Source organism: Lepisma saccharinum, chromosome 4, assembly GCF_977018435.1.
Source record: "Lepisma saccharinum chromosome 4, izLepSacc3.1, whole genome shotgun sequence".
Classification (NCBI taxonomy): domain Eukaryota; kingdom Metazoa; phylum Arthropoda; class Insecta; order Zygentoma; family Lepismatidae; genus Lepisma; species Lepisma saccharinum.
Window position 1 is genome coordinate 105,037,754 of NC_139232.1, and position 20,641 is coordinate 105,058,394.

Genomic DNA, 20,641 nt, shown 5'->3' on the forward strand with positions numbered 1-20,641 from the left:
TTTAATATCTATTTAGAAGATATAATGAAAAATTGTTTCCAGGGCACAGGAGGTGTCAAATTGGGAGGAAGAAGAAGAAAGAGCATAAGATTTGCTGATGACATGGCATTATTCGCTGAGGATGAAATAACCATGAATAGTATGTTAGAAGAGTTAAACATCAGCTGTGAGCACTACGGGATGAAGATTAATGGCCAGAAGACAAAGGCAATGGTTATAGGATGGAAACCAAGGAAAATTAATGTGAGAGCAAAAAGTGAAAGAATCCAGCAAGTGGATACACTATAAGCAGTGACATGAGCTACAAGAAGTGAAAATGAGAATCGCAATAGCAAAAGAAATTTTCAATAGAAGAAAAAATGTTTTTTATGGACCCATGAACATAGATCTAAGGAAGTGATTAGTGAAATGTTTTGTGTGGAGTGTAGCACTGTATGGTGCAGAAACCTGGACGTTGAGAAGAAATGAAGAGAAACGACTCGAAGCTTTTGAAATGTAGACATGGCATAAAATGGAGCGTGTGAAATGGACGGACAAGAAACGAAGCCGTACTGAAAAGAGTTGGTGAAAAAATATCTATAATGGAGACCATCAAGAAGAGGAAACGAAACTGGTTAGGACACTGCCTAAGAAGGAACTGCCGGCTAAGGGATGCCTTGGAGGGAATAGTTGAAGGAGGAAAAGTCCGTGGAAGAAAGATATATCAGCTTATGGATGATATTAAATTAACTGGGTTGTATGCTATTACGAAGCGTAAGGCAGAGAATAGGGAAAGCTGAAGATTATAGTGAAAAACCTGCCAATTAGGCAGAAAACAATAAATGAATTAATGATATCAATACAATTAAGAATAATGCTAAAATATTTTTCAAAACTGCTAAAGAGACAGATTTGGAAGTTAACTAAGAGAAAACTAAATATATGCTTACAGGCCGAAACCAAGTGTTAGGTAATAATCAAAATCTAATTCTTGATTACAACTCGTTTGAACCAGTTTCCAAATTCAAATACTTAGGAGTAATATTAACAAATGAAAATTATATTAAAGAGGAAATAAAAAGCAGGCTTAATTCAGGAAATGCATGTTACCTTTCTCTTCATAAACTTTTGTCGTCTCGTTTAATATCTAAGAAACTAAAAGTTAAAATATACAAAACAGTAATTTTGCCTGTAGTATTATATGGGTGTGAAATTTGGTCCCTTACATTGAAAGAGGAACATAAATTGAGAGTTAATGAAAATAAGATCCATAGGAAAATATTTGGACCTAAAAGGTATGAGGAGATAGGTAAGTGGAGAAGGTTTTGTATCCATGTCCAGATGTTACTAGAATAATTAAATCAAGAAGACTTAGGTGGGCAGGCCATGTGGCACGAATGGGAGAAGAAAGAAGAGTTTACAGGATTCTTGTTCGGAAACCTGATGATAAGAGACCTGTTGGAAGGTAAAGACAAAGATGGAGGGATAACGTTGAGATGGACCTAATGGAAATCGGTAGGGATGGAAAAGAGTACATAGATCATGCTCAAGATAGAGACAGATGGAAGGCCTGTGTTTCTGCAGCCATGAAACTTCGGGTTTAAGAAGGCTATAGAGTTAGTTTTACAGTAGACACACGATAATTAATTATTGGACTTGCACTTGTGCTCTCAAAATCAAATAGGCGTGTAATTGTTTAACTACAAATAAATCCACGTGGACAAATTCATTACCTAAATTCATAATGGAATATTTAAATCCTTCCACTTTTACACGCTGTTCACCCGCGATACAAGCCAACCGAATTCCTTCCATTTATTCCAGCTGTATATTTGGCAGTAAAGAACATAAAGTGATCCAAACCTTATTATCCAACAAATTACATTGACTACCTGTGTTCATTAAACATTTAAGAAACAAGTCAATGATATATATATATATAATACATATATAATGAAAAGGTAACCGAAACCATATTCTGCGTTGGTTATCATGACGACTCGATTTGGTTATATGGATGGTACGAACATCGACTAAAAGTACACATGAATATGTTATGATTATTGTGACCAGTTAAGTGTAAGTATACACTACTAAACTGATATTGTCACCGTTCGGAGTTGTACCCAATGACTTTTATTTATTATACAATTGGTGTAAGAAACGGGGAACGAGAAGACATTATTTACATTGTCACAAATTCTTCGCTGTATTTCTGGTGCTTCAAGTAAAGGTGCAGGAGTTCCTTTATCTGTAACGGTCCACTCAAGCTCTGAGTCAATCCACTCCATCAAAAATGCAACAGGTAAAACTTTATCCTTCTCAACGTCTAAATATTTATCTTGATTAATGTCACCGAGACAAGACTTAACATGCAAAAGGTAAGGGTCATAATTACAAGCATGCCTTATATGGTCATCCTTTTTTAGGCAGGGTGATTTGAAACGCATTTCCCCACTGTCATTGTTTAATGTTCTCGCAGAGCTTCCACTAGTAACATTCCTGATTTCAACTGATATCATTGCAGTTCATTTCATGTCGGAAATTTCCATTGTTCCTTGCTGAAACTTCTGAGTTAGTAATAGTGGGGCCACCTTGTAATTCCCAAGAAAAAGAAATAGTTAAAATTTCATCACCAGGTGCAAATATGACGCTGAAACCTGGTGCAACTACATCCTTCTGCTTAATCATTGATCATGCAGTCTTACATTTTCAAAGGGTCATTGACGCATATTGAACATTGCTGTACTGACGGAAAAAAAAATCACGTCTAACTAATGGTTATTAATAATTATTTCAGCGCCATATTTCCTCCGAATTAGAGGCTTTTGATATAAATATAGAAATTACGGAAAATTTGCGGAATAACGAAGCATGAGCGACGAGAAGCAGTTTCAGTTAGCTGACACATCAACAAAGGTTGACACACATAGCATTTTTGAGGTGTGTACAAAAACCTTGGGAGAGTTTATCATTCAATTTGCATCAGAATTACTATATTCAGTTCCATTTTTTATTCGTAGTAAATTTGTAATGGTCCACAGACAATAATCACACTGTAATTTACACTTGACGTTCAATAGTTTTATAATGATAATCGTAATAATACCTTGTAATTCTCCCATGCATCTGTACCGTCAAGGGATGAGGAAAAAAAGTTGTTAATCATTTTCATGAACCATGGCTCTAGGGTATCCAGGTCCCACCGAAGAAAGAGCTGAAGGCGAAAGTGGTGGGCGTAGGAGAGGTCGCCTGACCTACATAGGAAGGCACTGTAGTGGATCAGCTGGGCACGAGTCAGGGAGGGGATGTTCTTGAAGTTGTCGCTGTTCAAATACCGGATGATCAGGTCCCAGTTGTCGGTGTCGTAGTTAACGTAGTAGAGACCTGGAAGATTTCAGACAATGGTGTAAAAAGAAAAAATAACCAGTACACACTTTAAAAGAATAACTCCCTTGTAGCTATAGTTAGGGCATACTAAATATGCCTGTAGTTCAAGACAACTTATAGGTGTGTTTGACCTACGTCACAATCTGCTGAATTGGGACTTCGAGCACCCTTGATGGATGCCAGTTCTTGTAAACTACGGAATTCAAGCGGAAGATTTGAAAAATTTTTACGATGGTACATCATGAAGTATTAGGTGTTTCATACAGAAGCTCACGTTTTTTTCAAATTTTGTTGCTTACGCAAACATGCCGGCTGTGCGAACCCTGACGTCACATGAAAGTCGCTTGTACAGCAACATTGTTGGGATACCTAATAGTAAATTATATGCATGAAGGTCAAATGTAAGTTGTAAGGACATTGTTGTAATGTTGACGAAGATGAGTGACGATATGATGAAATTGGACACTCACAAGAAACACCCATGGCCAGACGGGATTCGAACCCGGCTGCCTTGAAGTAGTGGCGCGCTGTGAATACCACTCCCCCACAGAGGTCGGCTCAAGTCGCTTATGCAACGCGACTTATAACTATTAATTTCTTCAATGGACGAAAAATTAAAATTCAGATGATGTATTGGACTAGTCATCGCTACGGAAATAGGTGAGAAGATGAATGATTTAGTTTGCAGTTAGTGATTATATAATCCACACATCACCTTGAATTTTTTTTTAAAAAAATCAGATGATTTGAAATCAATAGATGATTCTGGAAGTATTTTGAATTCTGATCACGGAAATGACATCCATTTTTTCCCATCACGTCAGGATTTTTCACAATTTTACAATCAAAATTCTCATATTCGCCTTAACATTGCATCCTTCACCTAACGCATCATATGCATCAAATTAATTTATGCAAATGAAATTTAGGTTGTTTCCAATTCAATAAGTGAATCCGAAAGTACTTTTAGTGCTGATAACTAAAATTACGTCCATTTTTTCCCATCACGTCAGGATTTTTCACAATTTCACAATCAAAATTCTCATATTCGCCATTCCATTACGTATATTACAGAACGCAATAAAATAAATTTAAACAAAGGAAATTTCGGATGTTTACAAACCAATAGGTGATTCTGGAAGTATTTTGAATTGTGATCGTGCACGACATATATTTCTTCCCATCACGTCAGGATTTTTCCCTAGATCATGATTTTTCTCAACGTCATTAAGTTCAATCAACACACTACATTATAACATTGAGTTTTGGACATTTTGTGAAGGAAACGTTTATGCGGTATTTCGAAAATTGAATTTACGTAATCAAAGTGAATACTTTTCATATCAATGAGTCTTGTGGAGATGGAAGGTGGATTGAATGCTTACTATTCTATGTGCATTTATAGTTCGAAATTGGAGGATTTGTATTGTAGAAAGCCAATACTTTCCAATTATGTACACAGAGCCATCTATTGAGGTACACATTTCATTGTTAAATTAAGGCAGTTAATCTATTGCTATTTTCTGAAAAAAATACACGTGATGGGTAAAAATGGATTTCATTTTTGGAATCAGCATGTTGAAATAATTCAGGGGCAACAGTCACCTGTGAGTCATCCAAACCCATGCAGGCCCGTGAATTGTCAATGTTTTCCTCTAGAGCCATTGTTGGAATTGGTACGTAGTACTAAAATTTATAACTTGATTCATTTACTGCTCTGAAAGGACAATCAATTCGTTTCTTAGCAAAATCCCACTTTAAAGTATAAGGATTTGATTGACACGCTGAAAATGTACGGAAGAAACCTCCTCAAATACAAGATAGTTGTCACACATGGAAGCGAATTGATACGTGGTACAGAACTCACCTACATACTCTGGATTGGCAAGGATAAATTTGTTTCTATCTGGAAGCCCGTTCAGCACTCCCTCTTTCTCTTGAAGGAAGATCTTAGCTCTCCTATCAACGAACTGAAGCTCGTCTTGCGTTGTGTAGGGTATGGGAATTGTCCACAGCAGATCCTCATCTGTTTCTTTATTTTTCCTTATATTGTAGACTTTCTGTAATAGACGTATGATAACATTCCAAAAAATTTCATTTTTTATTCTTAAGTGTACACTCTGAACAATATAATAGTCGCATATAGAACATAAAATGTTGTACATTGAAGAAAGAGGAGGATATTGCTTGATTTGGTTTATAATACTTGGCTCTTCTACCACTTCTCGCTAATCGCGAAGATGAGAATGAGTGATGACGTGATGAAATTCATGAAGAAAAATACACTCAAGTAACACCCATGTTCAACCTGGTATTTGAATCCGGGAGCCCTGCGTTGTATCGAGCTGTGTTAACCACTCTGTCACAGAGGTCGATGTTAGAAAGAGAGAGATACGTATGTTGCTGCGGTAATAAACTTCCGGGGTTTTGGGATACCAGAGGGTTAGTTAATATTTACATTTAACAATATGTCCATGTTTCAATCGGGAGGAGACTCCCCAGGAATTCATGGAGTTGGCATAGTACTTGGACAACGTGTAAGAGATTTAGTAATATCAGTATGTTATGTGGATGAGAGCAGTGGCGAAGTGTGGTGTCACTGGAAGAATAGGCACAAGCTGTGAGTTCGTGTTATTATGGGTGCAACTTTCTTAAAATACAAAAAATATAACCTTAAAGTTATTTTTGAAAATGTAACAACATATTCTTAACTCTTGATGTGTGCTAACTCGTAAATCGTATTTTTTTTATTTTATTGTAAATTGATGCTTTAGATGTCATTCGAGTCACAGTCCTCAATGCCCCTTCTTTCTTGCTATGCTCTGTAATAGGCTTCTATGCTTGTTTTTGTAGCATTCCAGAGTAATAAAAGTTATTATTCGCCTTGCTCACTTCACGCTCACAATAATGAAACCCGACACCCGTGGCGGAGTGGTTAGCACATCGCGCTACGGCGCCAGAGGTTCTTGGTTCGAATCTCGGCGTGGGCATGGATATTTTTGAGTCTCCATTCGTCAGTTTTATCATATCAACACTCCTCCCCATCTTCGCAAATTTGCCAAAAGTGGCACAAAAAGCGAAGTAATATAAAGGAAATCAATGAAAGAACTATAAAAAAAAATGAACGGAAAGAAGAAAAACAAGATAAAATATAACAATAAAACAACAAAGCAACAGGAGTAAATCGAGAAAATAACGAAAACGCAGAACGCTGTGATAGAAACATTATTCGCCCTCTGAACAATTTCCCCCCATTAAATTAATTACAATGGTTTAACCAATATAATTGGTTCAATCGCTTGACAAAGTTTGAGAAAATTCGACGACTACAAAAGGCGGCGGTTTTTTATCTGTGACCCCAACTTTCTAGCAATTTCCTTCAATAAAATGTTCCTCGTGAGCTAAGTAAGGAAAGATAAAGAAAAGATGAAAAGAAGACGGTGGACCAGATGTGGCTGGATCGGCATGCTACTTTTTGTTTGAAACAAATAAGATCTGATATTAATCAGATCAAGAGATCAAATAAGATTTTTTCAAATTTATTTTTTCAAAATATATTCCTCTGAATTCAACTTATCTGTCTCCCAGAGAGGCATGTTTATATATTATGCTATATTTTACCATTATCCCAAACACAGGGTGCTAGGTGCCAACGAAGTTCAAATTGTACTACATTTAGCACAATTAGGCTAGGGTTAGCATCACTGCGTGAGGCTGTAATCACTGTCTCCATTTCGGACGAACGCGCCCCTGAAATTATGCTTTCCCGCATGAATCACATAGAATGTTATGAGACCAGCTGAGGCCCTAGGAGAAGTGGCTTGACATGCGGCGACGATAGAGCCTCTGGCAGGGATGGAAATTTGTGGAAATTATCGTAAGGCCTAGAATTTCAGTTTTCTTGAATTAAGGCGACGTTTAATGAAATTTTAAGTAATAAGATGATCCGTTATAGCCAAGTATATTAGGGTAGGCCCGGCCTCGGGGCCTCTTACGAGGCTTCGCCACTGCTTTAGGGGATAATTATGGTACGACTGAAGGGAAAGAAGAAATACCTAGTGCTTATACATGTCTACATGGTCATAGTGGTTTGCCAGACGAGAAAGTAGAAGAAACCTACGACAAGATAGAAGACATAATGGAAAAATAAAGGAAGACAGCATACATTATCGTAATGGGAGATTGTAACTGCAGTAGTAGGAGAAGGCCAGGAGGAAATCGGAGTAGGAAGATATGCATTAGGGGATAGAATCGAGAGAGGTAAATTGCTGGTCAACTTCTACAAGAGTAACTCACTCATTGTTGGAAATTCTCTCTTCCAATAGCATACGAGAAGAAGATATACATGGACATGCCCAAAGGACAGCAGAAGATATCAAACTACATCCTGGATAATTAGAAACTGCTTCAAAGATTCAAAAACCTTACCAGGAACTGACATAAATTCAGACCATGCACTAGTAGAGGGAGAGATATGCTTGTCTATGAAGAAGATAAAAACAGGACAGAAAATAAAGAAACGTAATATAGAGATACTAAAGGGAGAAAAACAAAGAAAAAAATTTGAAACAGAATTTAAAGAAAGTGTATTTGAAGTGAAAAAGCATGCTTAATATCAGTGACACCATCTGGGAAGGAATAAAAGTTTGCCTTAACAAAGCCGTCGAGACACCATAGGTGCAGGGAAAGAAAGAAATAAAAAAAAAACATGGATCACAGAAAGTATGCTCGAGAAAATGGAAGAAAGGAGAAGATGGAAGAGCATTAATGCACAGGAAGAAAGATGACGATACAGAGAACGCAATAAACAGGTAAGAAGGGAAGCAAATAAGGCAAAAGAGAAATGGATGAAACTAACGTGCGAAGAAATTAAAGAATTAGGAAAGAGAAGATGATATGACCTGATATACCGTGAAATTCAATCCCTTTGCTTTACAAAAAAAATTGGGAAAGTATGTGGATGATAGAAGATGAGAATGTAAACGAAATTAAGGACAAACAAGAAATGCTGAGAACATGGGAAGAGTATGTAAAGAATCTGTACGGGAAAGAGAGCCGACCAGATACATGATGAATAGAAAAAGAAGGAGGACAAGAAGGGCTACTCATGATGATGGATGAGTTGCAATCCGCACTCAAAGAAATGAAGAACGGAAAAAAAAACAGGAAGTGACCAAATTCCTGTAGAACTCATAAAGTAATCTAGATGAAGTATAGAATGAAATGCTACATTTATGCAAAGAAATGTATGATGAAGGTGTATGGCCAAAAGATTTCATGGAAACAATCTAAGTACCTCTAAAGAAGAGAAGTAACTCCAAGAAATGTGTTGAATATAGAACAGTCAGTTTAATATCACAATCAGCAAGAGTTCTATTGAGAATTTTAAATAGATGCCTACACTCTAAAATAAACAGAGAGATAGAGGAAGGACGTTTTGAATTTAGAAAGGGAAGAGGTACGAGAGACGCCATAGAAATACTGAGAACAATTTGCAGAAAGATAACTGGAAAAAGGTAAATAAATATCTGTATCCTTTGTCGATTTATAGAAAACCATTGATAGAGTGAGTTGGACCAAGTTTTCAGGGTTCATTAAGATTATTAGTGTAGGTTGGAAGAAAAGGAGGCTTATCTGCAAATTATATATGAAGGAACGTGTAAAAGTGAGAATAGGAGACGAAATGAGCCAAGGAGGTGAAATTGGAAGAGGGGTACGATAAAGATGCTGTCTTTCCCCTACATTGTTCAACAACTATTTAGAAGATACAGTAAGAACTGTTTCCATTGCAAGGGAGAGGTAGCAGTAGGAGGAAGGACAATATCTTGTATATGATTTGCAAATGACATGGCCCTGTTGGAAGAACATGAAAGGACCATAAATGCCATGTTTGCAGAAATGAATACCCACTGTGAACAGTTTGGGATAAGCATGAGAATAAATGTGAAGAAGACGAAAACACTAGTGATCGGAAGAGAACCGAGAAAGACAAAAGTGAGCGTCAGAGGTGAGATAATCGAACAAGTAGACACTTCTAAATATCTTGGATACATCATAAGAGGTGATATGAAATGCAGTCAAGAAATAGAAACGAAGGAACCATTTAATACGAAGGAAATATTTTCTGTGGATTTGTGAACAAAGATCCGAGGAAAGGACTAATGAAATGCATTGTACGGAGTGCAGCTCTATATGGTACAGAAACATTGACACTGAGAACAAGTGACAAAAGCTTTTGGAAGCTCTAGAAATGTGGCTATGGAGACGAATAGAACGGGTGAAATGGACAGCAAATGTAAGAAAATGTAAGAAATGAAGCAATGCTAGAAAGAGTTTGAGAAAAGAGATCAATGCTGGAGATAATAATGAAGTGAAAGAGAAATTGTTTGGGTCACTGGATGAACAGAAATTGTACAGTAAGGAATGTCAGTGAAGAGGTGGTCAATGGAAAGAAAATCCAGGGAAGAAGAAGACACCAAATGATTGACGACATCTAAATAAGTCACTCCTACGATGCTACAAAGCTAAAGGCTCAAGATCGAACAGCATGGAGGTAGGAAGGAAAGACTTGCCCTTGGGCAGAAAACAATAAATGAATGAATGAATTTGTCAATATTCCCATAAACCTTTGGTAACGTTTTTCTAAAGAAAACATCACAGTTTCAAATCTATAACTAATAAAGTAATTAAGTAATTCTCTCCCCCACCCGTTTTTTAATGATCATATGAAATATATCTAGTGCTCCGAATTAGCAAGGACATTAGTTCTTACCAAGTTAATTTCTGTTATACTCTAAGGAAACAGCCGGACACCTTTTGGATAGGAGAAGAGAGTACCAAAAAGGACATCGGTTTACATTCAGAAGACAACGTGTGTCACGTACATTATAAACTATGTTAGGGCTGAGCCGATACCCCTCTGAATGAATACCAATACTCTTACGATTCTCACCGATACCGATGCTTGAAAATTGTTGTCCAATTTTTTTATTAATATTAGTCAATGAGTATTCAATAATAAGCATGAATTTACCAGAGTTTTCCTTTAAAGTAGTAAAGAAATAGTTCAGGATATGAAAATATCTGTTATTTAATCACAAAATGCAGGTTCTTTTACACAATGCGAAAAACATATGCCTCCATAAAGTATCTTCGAGTAAGGTCTTGGATTGAGTCTTTTTAAAAAACCTGATAAATTTCGATCAATTTTCCATTGACAAGATTTGTACTCGTCAGAGATATCCAATCCAATGTTATTGATTTGTCTTGTGTCATAGTTGCTTGAAACTGGTAATTTACTTTAACACATCAACCAAATACATACCCGGTTTAATTGTTGCTTTGATCCGCTTTGTAATAATAACAATATCAGTAGGTATCCATAGCAATGAATGTGCAAGAGACATGAAGTTCGTGAGGAGTGATTTTAGAAATGATTTTTAATCTTTTTTCTGTTTGTCAACGAATGAATTTCACCCTGATATGAATGGTACAAAATCAATTGAAACTTCGAATTTTACTTAACTTTTAGGATAATTAGATTCCGCGAAAGTGTCGCGCGTAGTTTTCAACCATCAAAACACCGCCAAAGTATCGGCCAGTATCGGTAAATTAAATCCATCCGATACTTTCCGATACGTCGCAATCGGCTCAGCCTTGATGTATAATATACAGGGTGATTGGTAACTCGATCAATTCCTGGAAAGGGGTAATACTAGAGCACATTTGCAACAAATTTGACCCTATGCACAGGGGGTCGGAAATCAATGGGTTTCGGGTTATTCCAGTTTGTAGATTTTCGTGACATATTTCGACTTGCGACCTAAAAACTACTAATTGTGAAAACACTACTACACCTTGGGCACTTAATTAACTCGTTGCTAACAGCTGATGAATGAGTGATTACTGGGGAAAAAATTCATGCCTAAAATTCCCATACCCACAGAAAGAAACAGTCATTGGAGCACACGTCATTTAGAAATTCGGAAATTATCGTTTAAATCGAAGAGCATTACTCAAAAAATGGTAACACACTTAGCGTAAAAAAATCCTGTAGCGCAGCAGCCCAATATCGGGCCAAGGCTTACCTACCGACTGCTGGCCTCCCTCCCACGCGAGCCACCAAGGGGGTGTGGAGATCTGCAGCCAGATTAGGGGGACGGGTGGTCAGCCCGACAGACCCCCAGCCGTTGTAGGACTTCGCAACCGTATTACGCTCCCTCACTCGGAGCTCCCCAATTTCCTCACGATGGTGGGTTGCCACCGGCCCTATACGTAGGCCAAATAAATTCCGACCAGAGCCGGATTCGAACCTACGCCGTCCCGCAGCGAACGATCTCAAGACGAGTGAACGCCTTAACTCGCTCGGCTACTGAGGAGGACACTTAGCGTAAAAATTGTGGAAAAAATTTCCTCGCTTCATAAGCTCTCCAAAAGGATACAAATGTTGTCAACTGGCCCACGGGTTGGGGGAAAAATCTGAATAAAAAGCGGAGAAGGCGCGTTGTAGACCTCTTTGTAAAGTGAAAAGAAGTTGTCGGATGTGAGAAATAAGGGAACGAAAATGAGTGAAGTAATAATGTTATTTACCATTCTCATGATTCCAGGTTGTCAGAATTAACTGTTACAAAAACTACAAATCCTGTTCAAATTGCCTCTCCCGGTTACGTATGAAAGCAATAATTCTTTCTTATTTAGTTAAAATATTGTATTTGTGCGTTTTCAATTTGGCAAATATTTATTATGTCATCGACAACTAGTGTCAGATAGAAAATAAATTAATCTTGATGTGCCACGACCTGGCAACATTTAAGAAACTGATAGATTTATCAACAAGCAAGAAATATCATAGCAACTAGGGAAGATGGTGGAAAAGATGTCTCTCCAAAAAGAGAGCTTATGAAACGAGGAAGTTTTTTCCGTAATTTTTACGCTAAGTGTGTTACCATTTCTTTGAGTAATCCTCTTCCATTTAAACGATAATTTCCAAATTTCTTATTGACGTGTGCTCCAATGACTGTTTCTTTCTGTGGGTATGACAATTTTGGGCATGAATTTTTTCCCAGTAGTCACTCATTCGTCACCTGTTAGCAACGTGTCAATTAAGTACCAAGGGTGTAGTAGTGTTTTCAAAATTAGTAGTTTTTGGTCGCATGTCGAAATATGTCACGAAAATTTACAAACTGCAATAACTCGAAACCCATTGATTTCCGACCCCCTGTGCATAGGGTCAAATCTGTTGCAAATGTGCTCTAGTATTACCCCTTTCCAGGAATAGGTCGAATTACCAATCACCCTGTATATACACATTGTTTTCTTAAAAAATATATTTTATATTACCTGGCTTAGAGTTGCTGTGTTGTTCTCGTAGTTTCTGTGAATGGTGACAAGAGGAATTATGCTGTAATTGGTCCATGTGGCTGCAACATCAGGGAGAGATATGCTGGCAGGCAATGATCCATCCTCGTGGCAGAGCTCATCAAAAGTTTGCCAGAAATATTTCTTGTCGTCTTCGTCGTATGAAGATTTACTGAGGAGAATGAATTACGATTATTACTTCTGACATGAAATGTACTTGAGATCTCTGAAAATTCATCTCACTATCTCTTCTCTCACTTTTTGTGTGCGTGTGTGTATGTGGCAGAACGGTAAACATTAGAAAGAGAGAGAGAGAGAGAGAAAGTAAGATAAGGCAGTAAGCAGACACGAACAAGATCTACAGAGTAAGAAAGTGTGTTAGAGCGAATTCGCATTTGCTTTGTTTTAAGCCGCTTTAGCAAACATGTGAGGGTAGACAATGATTGGATGAAATGGATTAGCCCTTGCACATACTAAGAAACATAATAACATTTCCCTCAAAGGACAGTTTGCTTGAAAGATCGCTTTCCCAAATGGTCTCCTGATTCTAACCCTCAAGCGAAAGACGCATGCAAAGAGAAAAATGTAACACAGACAAACTGAAGAATGAGGTGATGAGAGAGAAAGAGTGGATGAGAGGAAGAGATATAAGTAGATGAACAGCAGCAGCTTAGACATATTCACAGAGAGAAAGAAAAGAGAGAGAGAGAGAAAGTGAGAGAAGGGGAAAATGGAGAGAAATATATAGGAAGAGGGAGAGAAGAAAAATAAATAAAGACGGGCAGAGAGGGAGACAGATAGAAGGAAGAGAGATAAAAAGAAAGAGAGAGATGATGATAGAGAAGGAGAAAACGAGACAGACAAAAGAGAAAAGGAGAGAGGGACATGAAAGGGTAGAGAGACATGAAAAAGAGAAAGAAAATGAAAAATAAAGACAGAGAGAGAAATACAGAGCCGGAGAAAAGAGGTAGAAGGAAAGAGGGGAAAAACAGAAAAAGGGACACATTGAAAGCGAGCGAAAAAAGAAAGAGAAGGAAAGTGAGAAAGGGAAGCAGAGAAAGAAAGAATCAGAGATTGATTGTCAAGCACCATTGCAAGAGAGGATCGTCACTCTCTTGAAGATTGAAACTAAGAAATCACTCCAGAATCTTCTAAAATATAACAATAATGAAGTAGACAATGATCACACTGTGTAGTGACATCTGAAACTAAAGATACTATTTCAGAGATACTAGTGGATGACAGCTGCAGAGTGTCCTCCAACAAGAGAAAAGGTTAATACACAATATTGTTTCAGAACAAGCACAGAGACATACGCAGGGATGAATAAAGTAGGAACAGAAGGGGAGAGATAAGAACATGAAAAGAGGAGTGAAACATAAAATAAAAGAAAATGAATTGACAAACAGAAGAACAAAAACATGGGTAGGAAAGAGTTTGATTGATTGATTTAGTTTATTTTACTTCGCGTTTTATGCCTCTTGGCTCATTTGCGAAAAGGGGATGAGTGATGAAATAATGAAATTCAAGAATTGACATTCACAAACAACCAAGCCTGAGCGGGATTCGAACCCGGGACCCTTGGCGTTGTAGCGCCATGTGCTAACCACTTTTTTCATATAAAGTAAATACCCCCTACACGGAGGTATCCCCCACCATTCACACTTTTTCTCACATTTACATTTTTCAATTGTTACAGTTTCTCAGTTATTTATCATCTGGACAGACACAAATACCCATGACTTACCCGGGACTCGAACCGGAACCTCTAGTGTTGTAGCGCGCTCTGCTAACCACTCCGCCACGGAGGTCGACGTACTCGGCCACAGGGTACGGCGCAGGAAAGAGAAAACATTCACAAAGAAAGAGAGAGAAATGAAGGGAGAGAAGCAGAAAGCAACAAGGAAACCAATGAAACAAGAGAATAGGGAGAGAGTGAGAGTGAGAATCTAGTGAATGTAAGAACACAGAGAGGGTGAGAAATGCACAAGCAGAATGAAACTTATTGGAACACCAACAAATCAAGGTGCCCCACATTCGACCTCGGTGGAGGCCACCTGAAACTGTAGGTTTAATCCCGATTACCTTATTTGTGCATAAAATGTTCTTAAACTTTGACAAACGTTTCAAAACACACACATGCAGATGGCGGGAGTGAGAGAAAAGAGAGAGACGGCACCAAGAGGGACAGGAGGGACGATGACCCTCCAGTCAACCAGTAATAATGTTCTTTTTACGTGTTTTCTTCTTTAGCTGTGCACTAAATGTAATGCCCCACTCCCAAGTAAATATTCCTACTCCACTCATTACCTTTTTTCTGGCAGCGTCATTACACACACAGAAAAACACACACATTCCATTATACACACACACACACATAACAATATCTCTGAATACTTACCCCTCACTGTCCATTTTACTCAACGCCTTCTGGTAATTAGCTGGAGAAACTGTTTCGTTGAACATTGACCTAATCACAAGTTCTGGAAAAGAATAGACGATTCTCAGTTATTTAATCAACCAGAAATGTAATGGTAATTTTGGTATTAACTTTACATCTAGATTGAGGGGTGGCTCAATATAAAATTTTCACCCATGTGAGGTGGATTTTTGGCGCCCTTTCCTTTCCACACCTCCATCCTTTCTGGTCCCCTATTTTCTCCAATGTAAATATGAAAACGTTATAAATTTATGGTTTTAATAAATAAAAATACAGTTATGTTTTTAATATCTCACGTGTTACCATTCAAAAGAGGTTCATTTTAGGTATGTGTTTAATTCGTACATAATGACATCAAAATGAGAGGAATCTCTTAGCTTAAATTGCTACATGATTTTGCAATATAATTATTGTGTTATGCAGCAGTAACTTCGACTAATTCTTGGCTACGCAAATCCAAATTCTTAAGAAAACATAACTACGCTTACGTATTCAGACATGAAGTTTTGGCGCTACTCAAGCGGGACGTCCCTTTTGCTGCCCCCGAGGGTGACGCCCCAGCTGTTACCCGAGTTGCCCGGCCCTTAAACCGCCTCTGTTAGATTCCTTCTAGGTCGTGAATTCTTCATCAAGTCGTAGAATTAAACGCAATACTTTTGCAGATTCCATTGTTAACCTTCTTGTATTAAACTCTTTTACTCATTTGAAGTAATTATGATGATCTAAGGATTCCAAAACCTAAAATCGTGTAGCTATTTTAACCACAATATTTAAGCAAAAATATTTACAAATTACACGAGAATAATCCTTGTGTTGTTTTTTTATTAAAACCCAAATAAATAAATAAATATTCCGACCAGTGTTGGTTCGCAAGTTTGGCAGTTTTTACAATTTATTTTATACAAGTAGAAAATTTATCGTGATGTGCTGAAACAGGAACATCCAAACATACATCTCGAAAGTTTATACAGAGGCGTAATTTGGTTCGGCAAAGAGGACACTTGCCCACAAATTTTCAGGCTAATAAAAATGTATAAGTTAATGGTACTTTTGTTAACATCCTGGAACCTTAGTATCAAAGAATCCAGTAGTATTTACGATTTCTCAAATGTAACAGTATATTCTGGCTTTCAACAATAGTCCTAGTTGATATTTTTATGGTGTTGAAAACACTTTTGACTCTGCCTCCCAAAGTTAAGCTCCAAGTTCGATTCTAACCCTCCGAAGTTGGGTCCCAAGTTATACATCTCGTATATATATATATCAAGAATGAATAATTAATGTAAAAATACTGTACCATCTCTTTGTGACCTTCTATAGGAATATCCGTCCTCTCGTCCGTAACCAAAATGGAGAAACTTCAGAAATCCCCTGTTTAATCTGAATAAGGGATCATCCTTTTTGAAAGAATAACAAGTTAGTATATGTATACAATTTTCAAATATAGATTCATGCAAAATTATACAATACCACAAAGAAAAACACCCCGCACAAACAACATGCAAGAATACTGCAAAACAATAAAATCACACATAGACCCTCCTATTGGGTAAACGTGCACTACACTCCTTCACATCCTTATTGTTAACATGTGTAAAAATTGATTTGGAAATCGTGAAAAGAAAACGGATCTTTTGGAAAGAAACAGGAGTGTTTTTGTTTTCGTTGGGCTTCTTTCCATAAAGTGTTTCAAATCAATGAAAATACATTACTTGGCTGCGCTTTTCATGTTCCACAGCTTTAATTTATTTCTCTACTGTAAAGAGACACTCATATCTAAATCAAAATACAACTTTCAACATGGAATTCATAACCAGACACAAGCAGTAGCAAAAGCAAAAATGCCGACTTCTTCGAATGGAAGTGTGAACTTCCTATTTCAGTAGGCTTATTAAATACATCTATGTAGTACATAAACATTCTCATAACTAGAGTAGTTTCGTATGTAATTTGTAAATAGAATCTAATAGCATATGATGTGATATTCATTGTTTGAATTTGAAAATGAACATGAAGGAAAGAAAGAAGAAAGAAAATAGTGCTACCTCTTTTAAGGGGGTTAAGCCATGTTAAAGCAAAGGCCCAAATTTCAATGGATAACCGTACAACTAATATAAATTCGGTAAGAAAGACATTTTCCGAAATAAAATATTATTTTATTCACTAGAACTTGTGAGCCTTATAATTTTGTTACGATTGAAGGTATATAACTAATTAACAGAAAATGAAAGGTCTCCGCCATGTTCAAACTTCTGCGTACAGATGGCGCTGAAGTGGTAGTTTTGTCAATACGGGTGCATTTTCTTCTTTTATGACTAGTATTGAAGATTTCGTAGTGAAACAAAGATCACATGTTCTTTCCGCAAGCATCTGAAATACTATGTGAAAAAATGAAAACATTTCGTACCTTCAGAGAGTAGTGCTTATTATCAAAATTTTCGAAGTGGCGTTTCGTCGCAATATACTCCGTGGTGCAGATTTTAGCCAACAGTGTTGCCGAGGTTTCACTCCGTGCCTTCTAACGATATGATCAATGCGAGTGCTTCGAAATTGTGAAGTTAGAAGTGAAGAGTCTGTGATGAAATATTAGCTAGTTGCGTAATATATAATTACAGAAAAAAATCAAGATTAAATTGTGGATCTAAGTAAGTATCGTTTTTATTACAAAATTGTTTTGTGTTATTATAAGTCAGTGAATTTATTGAAACCTAAGTTAATATCAAATAATCTTGAAATTAAGAAAATAAATCTGTGTTCAAAATCTAGATAGCATGGAAGGCTCTGGGCCATCCGGAAAAAGTTTCCCGTTTGTAAGAAATTCAACAAATTTCATACAAGTGCGGGAAATGTCTAAGGAGGAATGTAATAATAAGAACAGAGAGGACGTCCAAATGGACATGAACGAAATAATGGAAGGAAAAAAGGATACAACTTCAAGTAAAGACGGAGAAAATATGGATGTTGAATTGGTTACTAAGCAACCAAAAAGTCAAGACACTAAATGAAATCGAGCAAGAGTTAATGAAAAGGAGGAATCAGTAAATGCTCCAAAAATTTTCAAAGCAAAGCGGGAAACAGAATGTTGGTAGCTTTTGTACTATTATGTTAGGTAGTCACTTAAGAGAAGCTAGAATTAAGGTGAATTATGTTAAGGCATCGGGTCCTAATCGTGCAAAAGTTTACTTTTTAACATCCAATGATGCAAATTACTTTTACTTGAACAAAGAGTTTCAAGAGAAGTATAAGGTAAATGTCAAAATCCCGAAGAGTCTTTTACACAGAATGGGACTAATAGATGGGTTACCGTTACATATAAATTTAGAAGTAGTACAAGATGAAGCAGAGGCTGAGAGAAATATTCCAAAACTCAAAATGGAAAGAATGAAGAAGAAGATTGATCAAGAAAATGGGGAATTTGTGTTCAAACCGACCAAATTGATCAGCGTAACGTTTCAATCACAAAGGTTGCCCTCGCATGTAAAGCTACTCAGTAACATATGTCAGATACAGTGTCTCTCAAAAGTTTTAGGACAACGACATTTTAAACTAGGCAACCCAAATTACGTAAGGCGCTGGTGGATTGCGGGTAGAGCAGGCGCGGTTGGCTGTATAGCGCAAATGTGCAGTGTACCCCCAGTAATATACAAAATAAACAATAACTGAGAAGTTCATAAGCGTAGAGTGGCAAATTCTCTTAGTGAGAAGGAGAAACCGGGGGCCAGAGCCACTCAGCTCCCCCGTAATTCCGTTTCGTGCAAAGCCTCCGCTGAACCTCCGCAAGCCAACCCCTACCATGCTAAAAGCTTAGGACGGCTAGCAGAAGCTCGACGCGTACATATGGCGAAAATACATGCAGTCGGCTACTCCAGGAAGCTCGTCTCGTCAAAACGGACATGCGCAGTTCGTAGGATCACCAGCGAGCTGGAGTCAACCACGCTCTTCTCTCTTCCAGTGTTGCACTATGTGTTTCAATTTGAATTCATTTGGCATTCTCTTTGTATTTTTATATTTTACAAGACTTATTAGATTAATGAAGAGGGTGTAATATAAATGTAGAGGTGACCCCAAACAAAAGCTAGAAGTAAAGATGATGGGGCAAATAAGATAAATATGATAGAAAACAACTTGCCTACACATTCAGAGTTTTCATCTTTAAGATGGAAACACTTCAGGTGGAAGGAGCCGAAAAGTCAAAAATAGCGCGAGGGCGAGGGGTTGCTTATCGGACAAGACTTAAACAACCTTTTGGTCTTCTTACGTCAGACTAAATGCTTTCGTTGACATGTTAGGCTTTTTAGGTTTAGTTGTCTTAGAATATATACACTCAATTTTCGGGGCTTACCGTGCTTGACCAAAAATGTAATATTTGCTATTTATTCAAGCCTAACCTAACAATGAAGGCATTTCGCACTTACGTCAGAAGACGACCAAAAAGTTGTTTGGGTTTCGTGCGATCAGTTATACTCTAGCGCGAGAGGGTGTTCGAAGGGACGCGCGCATTTAACTTTGTTACGTGTCATTGTCTCCATACTTGTAAGTTTGTTTTGAAGTGCATGGCTGGTGATTGAAATATATATGGCATAGTGATACGTTGAGTGAAGTGAGGTGGATTGTGTATTGGAAGGAGTGTAGTTGTTGCTGTGCGAGAAGTTAACATATTGCATAGAATAGAATCTAATCGCTTTGATTTAGCGATATACTTTCGAATAGTTATATAAGAATTATCTTGTAATCAAGGGGACTTGGGTTCGATTACTGATACATACTCATTTTAGCAGGCAGAGATTTGTATTTTTAACTGTAGGTTCAGGATCCAGTTCCAATAATATAGTCTATTTGACAGTGGTGGGACCAGAAAAGAGTTGGCAAGAGTGGAAGAGGCAAAATTGAGGCGAGAATATTTTCTGAATTCTGAGATACCCCTAAATACAATACCATACGAAAATCTTAAAATAAAATAATCGCCCCCTACACACACACTCCTTGGTGCTGTCACTGTTATCTGAGCATAAAGCAAATTAACTTTGTCAGTAATCTACAGGCCAAAATTTGATAATTTTCCCAGTACTATCTCTACGAACCAAAGCGTGTAGTGTCTCAAAAGGTTTAGTTAAGTCCACTTTGCATAATTTTGGTGAACCCCCAGGAAAATTATGCACGAGCCGCGCCTGGTGTAGAGTTAGGCTAAATTTCAGGGTTGCCATATGCACAATAGATATTTGTGAAGTTCGCGAAAAGAATAAAACCAAGTATTATTGTATAAAACTCTAAAAAATATATCAGCATTACATTTGTCACAAATAAGAAATACTTTCTGAAAGAAAGAAAATCGATTTTCTAGTATTTCATCGCTGATGAGTCTACACAAAGGAAAAGAGAAGAGAAGAAACGAAAAGGGACAAAAAATGAGAGGAGAAAAGAAAGAGCGAAAGGGGAAGAGGAAACGTAAAAGAGGGAAGAAAATATAGGAGGACA

General features: G+C 37.4%; 1 protein-coding gene across 2 annotated transcripts in view; it reads right to left on the reverse strand.

The window, feature by feature from the left end:
- LOC145986696 (aminopeptidase N-like) overlaps positions 1-20,641 on the reverse strand; it is a 256,273-nt gene that overhangs the window by 35,281 nt on the left and 200,351 nt on the right. Inside the window, exons 3-7 of one of the 2 annotated variants that reach the window (XM_083121010.1) lie at positions 16,464-16,563; positions 15,128-15,209; positions 12,709-12,898; positions 5,237-5,429; positions 3,089-3,366 (exon numbers count right to left, since the gene is read on the reverse strand). The exons of the other annotated variant lie outside the window; for it this stretch is intronic. Coding sequence (XP_082977136.1) covers positions 3,089-3,366; positions 5,237-5,429; positions 12,709-12,898; positions 15,128-15,209; positions 16,464-16,563 — 843 coding nt within the window. The remainder of the gene's footprint in view (positions 1-3,088; positions 3,367-5,236; positions 5,430-12,708; positions 12,899-15,127; positions 15,210-16,463; positions 16,564-20,641) is intronic. 2 annotated transcript variants of the gene reach the window in all.